The sequence below is a fragment of the Nerophis ophidion genome, linkage group LG14, assembly GCF_033978795.1.
Source record: "Nerophis ophidion isolate RoL-2023_Sa linkage group LG14, RoL_Noph_v1.0, whole genome shotgun sequence".
Classification (NCBI taxonomy): Eukaryota; Metazoa; Chordata; class Actinopteri; order Syngnathiformes; family Syngnathidae; genus Nerophis; species Nerophis ophidion.
In genome coordinates, this window is record NC_084624.1 from 50,039,746 (window position 1) to 50,052,337 (window position 12,592).

At 44.7% G+C, this 12,592-nt stretch overlaps 1 protein-coding gene across 3 annotated transcripts in view; it reads right to left on the minus strand.

Moving 5' to 3' along the window:
- Window positions 1-12,592, minus strand: part of LOC133568807 (kelch-like protein 10) — a 93,772-nt gene that overhangs the window by 12,157 nt on the left and 69,023 nt on the right. For 2 of the 3 annotated variants that reach the window (XM_061920959.1, XM_061920960.1), the window contains one exon: window positions 1,718-2,201. In XM_061920959.1, the coding sequence (XP_061776943.1) occupies window positions 1,718-2,131 (414 nt within the window). In that variant the 5' untranslated portion in view covers window positions 2,132-2,201. Of the gene's footprint in view, window positions 1-1,717; window positions 2,202-2,285; window positions 2,616-12,592 lie in introns of all 3 variants that reach the window. The other variant, XM_061920958.1, reaches the window with a different exon arrangement.

The window sequence follows — 12,592 nt, forward strand, 5'->3', positions numbered from 1 at the left end:
GAACATACGGTGATTCCTTGTTTAAAATTCCCGGAGGTGAAGCTTTACTATGGATCAGAGCGGTCAAGCGGCCACGGATCCCGACCGAATGTCAACCAGCAGGTTTCGGTGACAAAATGGTGGTAAAAAGTCGCTTCTTACCAGAGATCAGCTGAGCTTGCCCCGTCCATAAAGCTGCCGTTGACTTCACTGAGACATTGGCGTCAACACACCCGGGGACTAAACCTCCGACTATCAGGTACTGTTTAACTTACTAAAACACTATCAATACAATAGAAAGATAAGGGATTTCCCAGAATTATCCTAGTAAATGTGTCTAAAAACATCTGAATCCGTCCCAATGCAATCACCTTTTTTTTTTGTTTTTCTTTTTCTAGTCCGTCGCTATCAATATCCTCAAACACGAATCTTTCCTCCTTGCTCAAATTAATGGGGAAATTGTCGTTTTCTCGGTCCGAATAGCTGATTTTGTTGGAGGCTCCCATTAAAAACAATGTGAATATGTGAGGAGCCATCAAACATGTGACGTCATCGTCTGCGACTTCCGGTAGAGGCAAGGCTTTTCTGTTAGCACCAAAAGTTGCAAACTTTATCGTGGATGTTCTCTACTAAATCCTTTCAGCAAAAATATGGCAATATCGCGAAACGATCAAGAATGACTCATAGAATGGACCTGCTATCCCCGTTTAAATAAGAAAATCTCATTTCAGTAGGTCTTTAAGAAAGGAACGGGAAGAAATCGAGACTTGTGTCGGAGAATCGACGACAAAAAAAATGAACACTCTAAATACGTACAAACTTGACTGTAGAAATGCAAAGGTAATCTGGATTTACCAGTACAATAAACCAGATTGCTTGGTGAAAACATGGCTTACTTTGTGGTCCTATTGTTTACTATGTAATTTATCAACACTAGAACTCCCAGAGAGCAGCCATTTGGCTTTTCCACCTATAAAACCTAGGCAGAGCAAAAAATCTTGGGAGTTCATCCCATCCATTTACTATGCCGCCCCATAATGGGGCGGCATAGCTCGGTTGGTAGAGCGTCCGTGCCAGCAACTTGAGGGTTGCAGGTTCGATTCCCACTTCCGCCATCCTAGTCACTGCCGTTGTGTCCTTGGGCAAGACACTTTACCCACCTGCTCCCAGTGCCACCCACACTGGTTTAAATGTAACTTAGATATTGGGTTTCACTATGTAAAGCGCTTTGAGTCACTAGAGAAAAGCGCTATATAAATATGTTTCACTTCACTTCACTTCACCGCTTATTCCCTTTCGGGGTCGCGGGGGGCGCTGGCGCCTATCTCAGCTACAATCGGGCGGAAGGCGGTGTACACCCTGGACAAGTCGCCACCTCATCGCAGGGCCAACACAGATAGACAGACAACATTCACACACTAGGGCCAATTTAGTGTTGCCAATCAACCTATCCCCAGGGTGCATGTCTTTGGAAGTGGGAGGAAGCCGGAGTACCCGGAGGGAACCCACGCATTCACGGGGAGAACATGCAAACTCCACACAGAAAGATCCCGAGCCTGGATTTGAACACAGGACTGCAGGACCTTTGTATTGTGAGGCAGACGCACTAACCCCTCTGCCACCGTGAAGCCCAAAAAAATCTTGGGAGTTCTAGTGTTAAATGTATTTAACATAGTTAGATCAATACAAACCAGTTGATAAATAATAGTTACTAAGTCCAAAGTGCTTGTTGACTTACTCGGGCTAGGAGTACCGCCAGGTTTCTGCCACGTTCCCTTGGTGCTTGTGCAATCCAGTGGAGGATGGCCTCAAAAACGGTGTTTTCCTTTTTCACTATCAGGTCGTCTCTGTCAAGGATTTCACACAAGTCCTGAATGGAGAGTTGCCGCAACTCATCAGCGTTTGCAACTTCCTCAAAGTGGTATAGGATGAATTGGTAGGCCTTGAGCTGCAGCTCCGGGGTGTAGCAGTTCTTTGTGAACTGCCAGATGCCGATGCAGTTCTCAGGGCAGAGCTGCTCTGTTAGAAACGCGCAGCAGGTTTGAACAATGGCCGTCATGTTGAATTTATCAGCCGCTATCAACAAGTCTTTTACATTGTCCTCTGTGACCGACACTGAGTCGGTGTATGCAAAATCAATGAAGAGCTGCATCAGGTGAGGGGTAAGCCCGTGTATGATATAGTCCCTCTGGTCTGGGGTGGACCATCGTAGGAAGAGGGCTCTGTGCAACAGGGGTGGAAACACAAAATGAGATTTCAATTGATTACATTTACCGAGGAACTATTTTTCCCTAAAATTGACTCACCTAAAGTACGGGCTGCAGTTGCACAAGATGATCTTATGAATGTGAAACTCTTCATTGTGAACTTTGATGACTGCATCGCTAAGTCCTCTTACTAGACGCAGTCCATGGTACACAGAGCCAGACTTGTATGGAATTTTACCATCATAACTCATCTTGAATTTGTTGCCATTTCTTAACACTTTTGGCATCCGCGGAGTCTCAGCAGAAGTCACATAAGCCAGGGGGCGGGGGCGGGGGGGGGGTCTGGCATTACATCATTCAGACATTCTGTGTCAAAAGCCACCGCCGCCATCAGGGGTTACATCATCAGCATCATCAAAGCACCTCTACCTTAATGTTAAGAAAATCATCACTGGGTTATGTCGTTCCACACCCAAAACCGACTTGCCGAACCAGGAAATGTAATCTTAAAATCTTCTCGAGCGCCACATTTTCACTGATCACAGTTTTTATATACACTATATCACCAAAAGTGATCGGAATCAGCTGTGTATAAAATCAAGCACTCAGGCATGGAGATTATTTCTACAAATATTTGTGAAAGAATAGGCTGCTTTCAGTGATTTCCAGCGTGGAACTGTCATAGGATGCCAACTGTGCAACAAATCCAGTTGTGAGATTTCCTCGCTCCTAAATATTCCAAAGTCAACTGTTGGCTTCGTTATAAGAAAATGGAAGAGTTTGGGAACAACAGCAACTCAGCCACCAAGTGGTAGGCCGTGTAAACTGACAAGAGAGGGCTCAGCGAATGCTAAAGCGTACAGTGCAAAAAAAGTCGCCAGTTTTCCGCACAGTCAGTTGCTACAGAGCTCCAAACTTCAAGTGACCTTCCAATTAGCCCACGCACAGCACGCAGAGAACTTCATGGAATGGGTTTCAAAGGCCGATTAGTTGCATCCGAGCCATACATCACCAAGTCCAACGCAAGGCGTCGGATGAAGTGGTGTAAAGCGGTGGTCCCCAACCACCGGGCCGTGGCTTGATTAGTACCGGGCCGCAGAAGAATTTTTTATAAATTCTTATTACTTGTTTAATTTAATTTTTTTGTTTATTTATAATTTCTTTATTAAATCAACATAAAAAATACAAGATACACTTCCAATTAGTGCACCAACCCAAAAAACCTCCCTTTTTCATGTCAAAACCCCCCCACCCCCCGTCGCCGGGCCGCGGGACAAATTATCAAGCGTTGACCGGTCCGCAGCTACAAAAAGGTTGGGGACCACTGGTGTAAAGCACGTCGCCACTGGACTCTAGAGCAGTGGCGACGCCTTCTCTGGACTGATGAATCACGCTTTTCCATCTGGCAATCTGAAGGATGAGTCTGGGATTGGAGGTTGCCAGGAGAACGCAACATTTCGGATTGTGAAATTTGGTGGAGGAGGAATTATGATGCGGGGTTGTTTTTCAGGAGTTGGGCTTGGCCCCTTAGTTCCAGTGAAAAGGAACTTTGAATGCTCCAGGATACCAAAACCCATCCATCCATCCATTTTGTACCGCTTATTCCCTTTTGGGGTCGCGGGGGGCGCTGGCGCCTATCTCAGCTACAATCGGGCGGAAGGCGGGGTACACCCTGGACAAGTCGCCACCTCATCGCAGGGCCAACACAGATAGACAGACAACATTCACACACTAGGGCCAATTTTTAGTGTTGCCAATCAACCTATCCCCAGGTGCATGTCTTTGGAAGTGGGAGGAAGCCGGAGTACCCGGAGGGAACCCACGCATTCACGGGGAGAACATGCAAACTCCAGACAGAAAGATCCCGAGCCTGGATTTGAACCCAGGACTGCAGGACCTTCGTATTGTGAGGCAGATGCACTAACCCCTCTGCCACCGTGAAGCCCCGGATACCAAAACATTTTGGACAATTCCATGCTCCCAACGTAGTGGGAACAGTTTGGAGCGGGCCGCTTCCTCTTCCAACATGACTGTGCAGCGGTGCACAAAGTAAGGTCCATAAAGACATGGATGACAGAGTCTGGGGTGGATGAACTTGACTGGCCTGCACGGAGTCCTGACCTGAACCCAATAGAACACCTTACGGATGAATTAGAACGGAGACTGAAACCCAGGCCTTCTCGGCCAACAACAGTGTGTGACCTCACCAATCAATCTTACAAAAATGGTTGAAAATTCCTATAAACACACTCCAAAACCTTGTGGACAGCCTTCCCAGAAGGGTTGAAGCTGTAATAGCCGCAAAAGGTGGACCGATGTCATATTGAACCCTATGGGTTAGGAATGGGATGGAACTTCAAGTTCATATGTGAGTCAAGGCAGGTGGCCAAATACTTTTGGCAATATAGTGTATTTGGGAAGAATTTAAACATACATCTATTAAAAACATTATGTATAAAAACAAAAGTCTCTGCGGAGCTAGAACAGCTTTTCATCTTTTAGGGTGATTTTGTATGAGATGGTTGAGTTACTCCGGAAGAAGGAAGTGTTTCAAGGCAATTAAATGTTGTTTTATTTATAAGAACATTTTAGTGACTCACCAATATTGCTCATGAGAGATGTATTGGTTTGTGATCACCCTCCCATGTTCATTCCAAAGCTGTTTGATTACTGGCTTAATTACAGGGTTAGGTCTGTGTTATGGACTTACCTTCACTAGACTGTTCCAGATGTTACTACTTCTGCTCAGTCATTGAGTCCATGCTTCATACTGATCTTGATAAAGTGAATGTTTTCTTCGTCATCATTGTTGCAACCTATGCATTAAACACGGTGAAAACTAAAAATATGGTGATTCAATCAATCAACCAATCAATGTTTACTTATATAGCCCTAAATCACTAGTGTCTCAAAGGGCTGCACAAACCACCACGACATCCTCGGTAGGCCCACATAAGGGCAAGGAAAACTCACACCCAGTGGGACATCGGTGACAATAATGATCCAGTGGGACGTCTGTGACAATAATGATTATGAGAACCTTAGAGAGGAGGAAAGCAATGGATGTCGAGCGGGTCTAACATGATACTGTGAAAGTTCAATCCACAATGGATCCAACACAGTCGCGAGAGTCCAGTCCAAAGCGGGTCCAACTCAGCAGCGAGAGTCCCGTTCACAGCGGAGCCAGCAGGAAACCATCCCAAGCGGAGGCGGATCAGCAGCGCAGAGATGTCGAGGCGGATCAGCAGCGCAGAGATGTCCCCAGCCGATACACAGGCAAGCAGTACATGGCCACCGGATCGGACCGGACCCCCTCCACAGGGGAGAGTGGGAAGAGTGGGACATAGAAGAAAAAGAAAAGAAACAGCAGATCAACTGGTCTAAAAAGGGAGTCTATTTAAAGGCTACAGTATACAAATGAGTTTTAAGGTGAGACTTAAATAATTCTACTGAGGTGGCATCTCGAACTGTTACCGGGAGGGCATTCCAGAGTACTGGAGCCCGAACGGAAAACGCTCTATAGCCCGCAGACTTTTTTGGGGCTTTGGGAATCACTAACAAGCCGGAGTCCTTTGAACGCAGATTTCTTGCAGGGACATATGGTACAATACAATCGGCAAGATAGGATGGAGCTAGACCGTGTAGTATTTTATACGTAAGTAGTAAAACCTTAAAGTCACATCTTAAGTGCACAGATTAAAATCTTCAAGAATAATTTATAGGACAGACAACAATTTACCCATTTGTTGTTATACAAACCCAAAACAAAATACAACGATCCGTTCACATTTCAAATTGTTTTTTAAAAACCATGGACGTTGTGTCCTCTGGACCAAAGAGGAAAAGAACCATCCGGTTTGTTATAGGTGCCAAAGTTCAGAAGCTAGCATCTGTGATGGTATGGGGGTGTATTTGTGCCCAAGGCATGGGTAACTTACACATCTGTGAAGGCACCATTAATGCTGAATAGTCCATACAGGTTTTGGAGCAACATATAGTTGCCATCCAAGCAAAGTTATCATGACGCCCCTGCTTATTTCAGCCAGACAATGCCAAGCCACGTGTTACGACAGCGTAGCTTCATAGTAAAAGAGTGCAGGGTACTAGACTGGCCTGCCTGTAGTCCAGACCTGTCTCCCATTGAAAATGTGTGGCGCCTTATGAAGCCTAAAATACCACAACGGAAACCCCGGAATGTTAAACAACTTAAGCTGTACATCAAGCAAGAATGGGAAAGAATTCCACCTGAAAAGCTTCAAAAAATTGGTCTCAGTTCCCAAACGTTTAATGAGTGTTGTTAAAAGGAAAGGCCATGTAAGACAGTGGTAAAAATGCCCATGTGCCAACTTTTGCTGCATTTAAAATCTAAGTTAATGATTATTTGCAAAAAAAAAATAAGTTTCTCAGTTTGAACATTAGATATCTTGTATTTGCAGTCTATTCAATTGAATACAAGTTGTAAAGGATTTGAAATCATTGTATCCTGTTTGTATTTAAGTCTCATTTAAGTCTCATCTTAAAACTCATCTGTATACTCTAGCCTTTAAATAGACCTCCTTTTTAGACCAGTTGATCTGCCGCTTCTTTTCTTTCTCCTATGTCCCCCCCTCCCTTGTGGAGGGGGTCCGGTCCGATGACCATGAAGTACTGACTGTCCAGAGTCGAGACCCAGGATGGACCGCTCGTCGGGACCCAGGATGGACCGCTCGCCTGTATCGGTTGGGGACATCTCTACGCTGCTGATCCGCTTGAGATGGTTTCCTGTGGACGGGACTCTCGCTGCTGTCTTGGAGCCACTATGGATTGAACTTTCACAGTATCATGTTAGACCCGCTCGACATCCATTGCTTTCCGTCCCCTAGAGGGGGGGGGGGGTTGCCCACATCTGAGGTCCTCTCCAAGGTTTCTCATAGTCAGCATTGTCACTGGCGTCCCACTGAATGTGAATTCTCTCTGCCCACTGGGTGTGAGTTTTCCTTGCCCTTTTGTGGGTTCTTCCGAGGATGTTGTAGTCGTAATGATTTGTGCAGTCCTTTGAGACATTTGTGATTTGGGGCTATATAAATAAACATTGATTGATTGATTGATTTACAAATTACACAACGTGCCAACTTTACTGGTTCGGGGTTTTGCACCGTATTTTTCAGAGCATAAGTCGCTTTGGAGTATAAGTTGCACCTGCCGAAAATGCATAATAAATAAAAAAAAACAACATACCGTATTTCCTTGAATTGCCGCCGGGGCGCTAATTAATTTAAAACCTCATTCCTGCGCTTACCAAAGGCATGTGGTAAAAGTAAGCATGCGCTAATTATTTTAAAACCTCTTCTCACTCCGGCACTTACCAAAGGCATGCAGTAAAAAAATTGAGTGTGATGTAAGCTTGGACCTTAAATCCTACTGAATAGCTCTTAATCTTCTTCCCTTTATGCGATTTCAAATTACCGGTATTGAAAACTAGCCTCGTAAATTTAGAAAATGATGACAGGGGAACTGTCACTCGTGACGTCACGAGTTTGACCAGGCGGTACTTATTTTGGGAAGCGAGTTTGACCCGGCAGTAATTCAAGGCAGGCGCATGCTATATGCCCTGCGGCAATTCAAGGAAATACGGTATATAAGTCGCATTTTGGGGGGAAATATATTTAATAAAACCTAACACCAAGAATAGACATTTGAAAGGCAATTTAAAATAAATAAAGAATAGTGAACAACAGGCTGAATAAGTGTACGTTATATGAGGCATAAATAACCAACTGAGAAGGTGCCTGTTATGTTCCATCCATTTTCTACCGGTTATTCCCTTTGAGGTGGCGGGGGGGCGCTGGTGCCTATCTCAGCTACAATCGGGCGGAAGGCGGCGTACACCCTGGACAAGTCGCCACCTCATCGCAGGGCCATGCCCTGTATGTTAACCTAACATATTATGGTAAGAGTCATTCAAATAACTATAACATATAAATAATAAATAAATGGGTTGTACTTGTATAGCGCTTTTCTACCTTCAAGGTACTCAAAGCACTTTGACACTACTTCCACATTCACCCATTCACACACACATTCACACACTGATGGAGGGAGCTGCCATGCAAGGCGCTAACCAGCACCCATCAGGAGCAAGGGTGAAGTGTCTTGCTCAAGGACACAACGGACGTGACCAGATTGGTACTAGGTGGGATTTGAACCAGGGACCCTCGGGTTGCGGACGGCCACTCTACCACTGCGCCACGCCGTCCCTAGAACATGCTATACGTTTACCAAACAATCTGTCACTCCTAATCGCTAAATCCCATGAAATCTTATACGTCTAGTCTCTTACGTGAATGAGCTAAATAATATTATTTGATATCTTACAGTAATGTGTTAATAATTTCACACATAAGTCGCTCCTGAGTATAAGTCGCACCCCCCGGCCAAACTGGAAAAAAAAACTGCGACTTATAGTCCAAAAAATACCGTCCATGTCTCACAACAAAAGTCATATCTTAATTTCAGACGTTTAATTCAAACTGCAACATAAACACTGCATTTCAAGCTACAGAGAATGTTTATAGACAACTCGCTACTCCTTTTCGGACGTGCTGTAATGAAACAACGGAAAATATGTGATGTGTACCGAATGTACACAGTCCTGTCACATTGTCTGCGGGCTATAGAGCGTTTTCCGTTCGGGCTCCAGTACTCTGGAATGCCCTCCCGGTAACAGTTGGAGATGCTACCTCAGTAGAAGCATTTAAGTCTCACCTTAAAACTCATCTGTATACTCTAGCCTTTAAATAGACCTCCTTTTTAGACCAGTTGATCTGCCGCTTCTTTCCTTTCTCCTATGTCCCCCCCTCCCTTGTGGAGGGGGTCCGGTCCGATGACCATGGATGAAGTACTGGCTGTCCAGAGTCGAGACCCAGGATGGACCGCTCGCCTGTATTGGTTGGGGACATCTCTACGCTGCTGATCCGCTTGAGATGGTTTCCTGTGGACGGGACTCTCGCTGCTGTCTTGGATCCGCTTGAACTGAACTCTCGCGGCTGTGTTGGAGCCACTATGGATTGAACTTTCACAGTATCATGTTAGACCCGCTCGACATCCATTGCTTTCGGTCCCCTAGAGAGGGGGGGTTGCCCACATCTGAGGTCCTCTCCAAGGTTTCTCATAGTCAGCATTGTCACTGGCGTCCCACTGGATGTGAATTCTCCCTGCCCACTGGGTGTGAGTTTTCCTTGCCCTTTTGTGGGTTCTTCCGAGGATGTTGTAGTCGTAATGATTTGTGCAGTCCTTTGAGACATTTGTGATTTGGGGCTATATAAATAAACATTGATTGATTGATTGATTGGTAGTGATTACACTCTGGTGCTCACTCCTGACAATAGTCCATTCCAAGTCAGTCTTTAGAGCAAAAGGCTCACTCTCACTGCCTGTAATGACTTGACATGGTGCAAGTGCTCTAGAGCAGCAGATCAATAATCCAAACCCACAATCCATCAGTGGGAGCATTTCATGGGTTATGACTGAAATGTGATTCCACTTGTCTGCATTCTCACATGCGGGGATTTGTGTTCATTCAATTGGAATGAAGTCCCTGGAATAGGCTGGAGATATTTTGATGGTAATTTCTAAGGAATAATAGCCTCGGACTTTACGTCCACTGATTCCCTGACTTTGTATGGTGCTTAGGTTGCATAGGATGTTCCTCACCTCTTTGGGTTTTGCTCCAATAAATAAGCATTTATTGCTTGCAACTTTTTTTTATTTTTAATAATCAATCCAACAAAACAACACTCAACAACACCACTGTTATGATCCGCTGCCCGGATAGTATTCTGATTGGATTCTTTTGGTTTTTGGACTCCTTTGGTTCCTGTTTGTGCACCTCCTGAGTTGGTTACCATAGTTATTATATTCACCTGCCGCTTGTTCCGGACGCGCACCTGTGTTTTGTAATCACTGACATTATTTAAGCCTGCCTTCTCCAGTCAGTCAGTCTGGCTCCCTAATTTGCAATACGCTCTGTACCTGCTAGTTTCCCCACTAGGCTCTTTTACTTGCTAGCTCCCACGCTAGCCCCTTTGTTTTTTTGCCTTCTGTGCTTTGAGCAGGTTTTTCTTTGTTAAGGTCTGATTTATTTTGAAATAAATCATTTATTCCTACCTTCACGTTGTGTCCGAAGCCCGTCTGCATTCTTGGGAGAACGAACTCCGCACCACGATGCGACCCGGTCGTTACAACCACAACAATACAACTCCAACTCCAAAACCAAACCCAGCCCAGCAACACCCAGAACCGCAATTGACCTCCCGCCCCCTCTGGGGGAGACCGGATGCAATGGACGTCGAGTGGGTCTGGCATAATATTGTGAACGTCCAGTCCATAGTGGATCCAACATAATAGTGAGAGTCCAGTCCATAGTGGATCTAACATAATAGTGAGAGTCCAGTCCATAGTGGCGCCAGCGGGAGACTATCCCGAGCGGACACGGGTCAGCAGCGCGGAGATGTCCCCAACCGATGCACAGGCGAGCGCTCCAACCTGGGTCAAGACTCTGGACAGCCAGCACTTCATCCATGGCCACCGGACCTGTGCCCCCGGGGCAAAGGAGAAAAGAAAAGAAACGGCAGATCAACTGGTCTAAAAAGGGGGTCTATTTAAAGGCTAGAGTATACAAATGAGTTTTAAGATGGGACTTAAATGCTTCTACTGAGGTAGCATCTCTAACTGTTACCGGGAGGGCATTCCAGAGTACTGGAGCTCGAATAGAAAACGCTCTACATATTACAAAAATAGTAGAGAAAGGCCCTACCTCTACCGGAAGTCGCAGTCACATTGTTTTTAATGGGAGTTTCCAACAAAAAGTGCTATTCGGACCGAGAAAACGACAATTTCCCCATTAATTTGAGCGAGGATGAAAGTTTGAGGATGTTGATAGCGACGGACTACAAAAAAAAAATTAAAAAAAGTTAAAACAAAAAAACCCGATTGCATTGGGACGGATTCCGATGTTTTTAGACACATTTACTAGGATAATTCTGGGAAATCCCTTATCTTTCTATTGTGTTGCTAGTGTTTTAGTGAGTTAAATAGTACCTGATAGTCTGTGCACGTCCACGGGTGTCTTGACGCCAGTATCTCAGGGGACTCGAGGGCAGCTATGGACGGCACAAGCTCAGCTTTTCTCCGGTAAGTAGCGACTTTTTACCACAATTTTCTCACCGAATCCTGCAGGTTGACATTTCGTCGCGATCCATGTTTGCTTGACCGCGCTCTGATCCAAAGTAAAGTTTCACCTTTAAACAAGGAATCACCGTGTGTTTGTGTGGCTAAAGGCTAAAGCTTCCCAACTCCATCTTTCTACTGTGACTTCTCCAATATTAATTGAACAAATTGCAAAAGATTCAGCAACACAGATGTCCAAAATACTGTGTAATTATGCCGTTAAAGCAGACAACTTTTAGCTGTGTGTGTGTGCAGCGCTCATACTTCCTAAAAACCTGTGACGTCTTGCGTACACGTCATCATTGCACAACGTTTTCAAGACGAAACTCCCTGGAAATGTAAAATTGTAATTTAGTAAACTAAAAAGGCCGTTTTTGCATGTGTTGCAATGTTAATATCATTGATATATAAACTATCAGACTGCATGGTGGGTAGTAGTGGGTTTCAGTAGGCCTTTAACCTTCACAGCCACCTAGTGGACTTTCAACTAATTGCATCACATATTATACAGCTGTGGTTTTGAATGTTATGGACAACTTGCGCACGTCTTTACACTTTGAGTGAGGATTTTTGGAAACCATAAAAACATTTCTCTGTTTACAACGTTGTAGACTTGTGTGATACCTCATCCTTTGGCACAGGTCACAATTAGGTAGGCGCCCTTTCCCCTTCTCCCGTCGAGTCCCTGAACGCATCTGTGAGCATGCGCACCAGGCCCGGCCCGCAGCCGTCTCATCTCTCGCGAGGAACGACGCCGTTATCGTACCTTCGACAAACAACACGAGAATTCATCATTCACACGGTAATATAAGCCCGTCTTCGCCGGCGAACTACTTGTTCGCCAGTAGAGGGGAAATAATCCATTTTAAAACAAAGGGTATCGTTATTTTTCCTCAAAGGTTTACAAATAGGTTTGCGATATTTTCATGGCCTTTAGGCCCAGTTAGCATGCTAACACCGAGGTACGTACCGAACAGAGATTTTTGTGTACCGTTACACCCCAAATATATATATATATATATATATATATACATACATATATATATATATATATATATATATATATATTAGGGCTGGGCAACGATTAAAATGTTTAATCGAAGTTAATCGCACTATTTCTCTGATTAATCGCGATTAACTGCATTGTACACGCAAAGCCCAATAATGAATTCAAAAGTAGTGTGTAGTGCACCTTTATT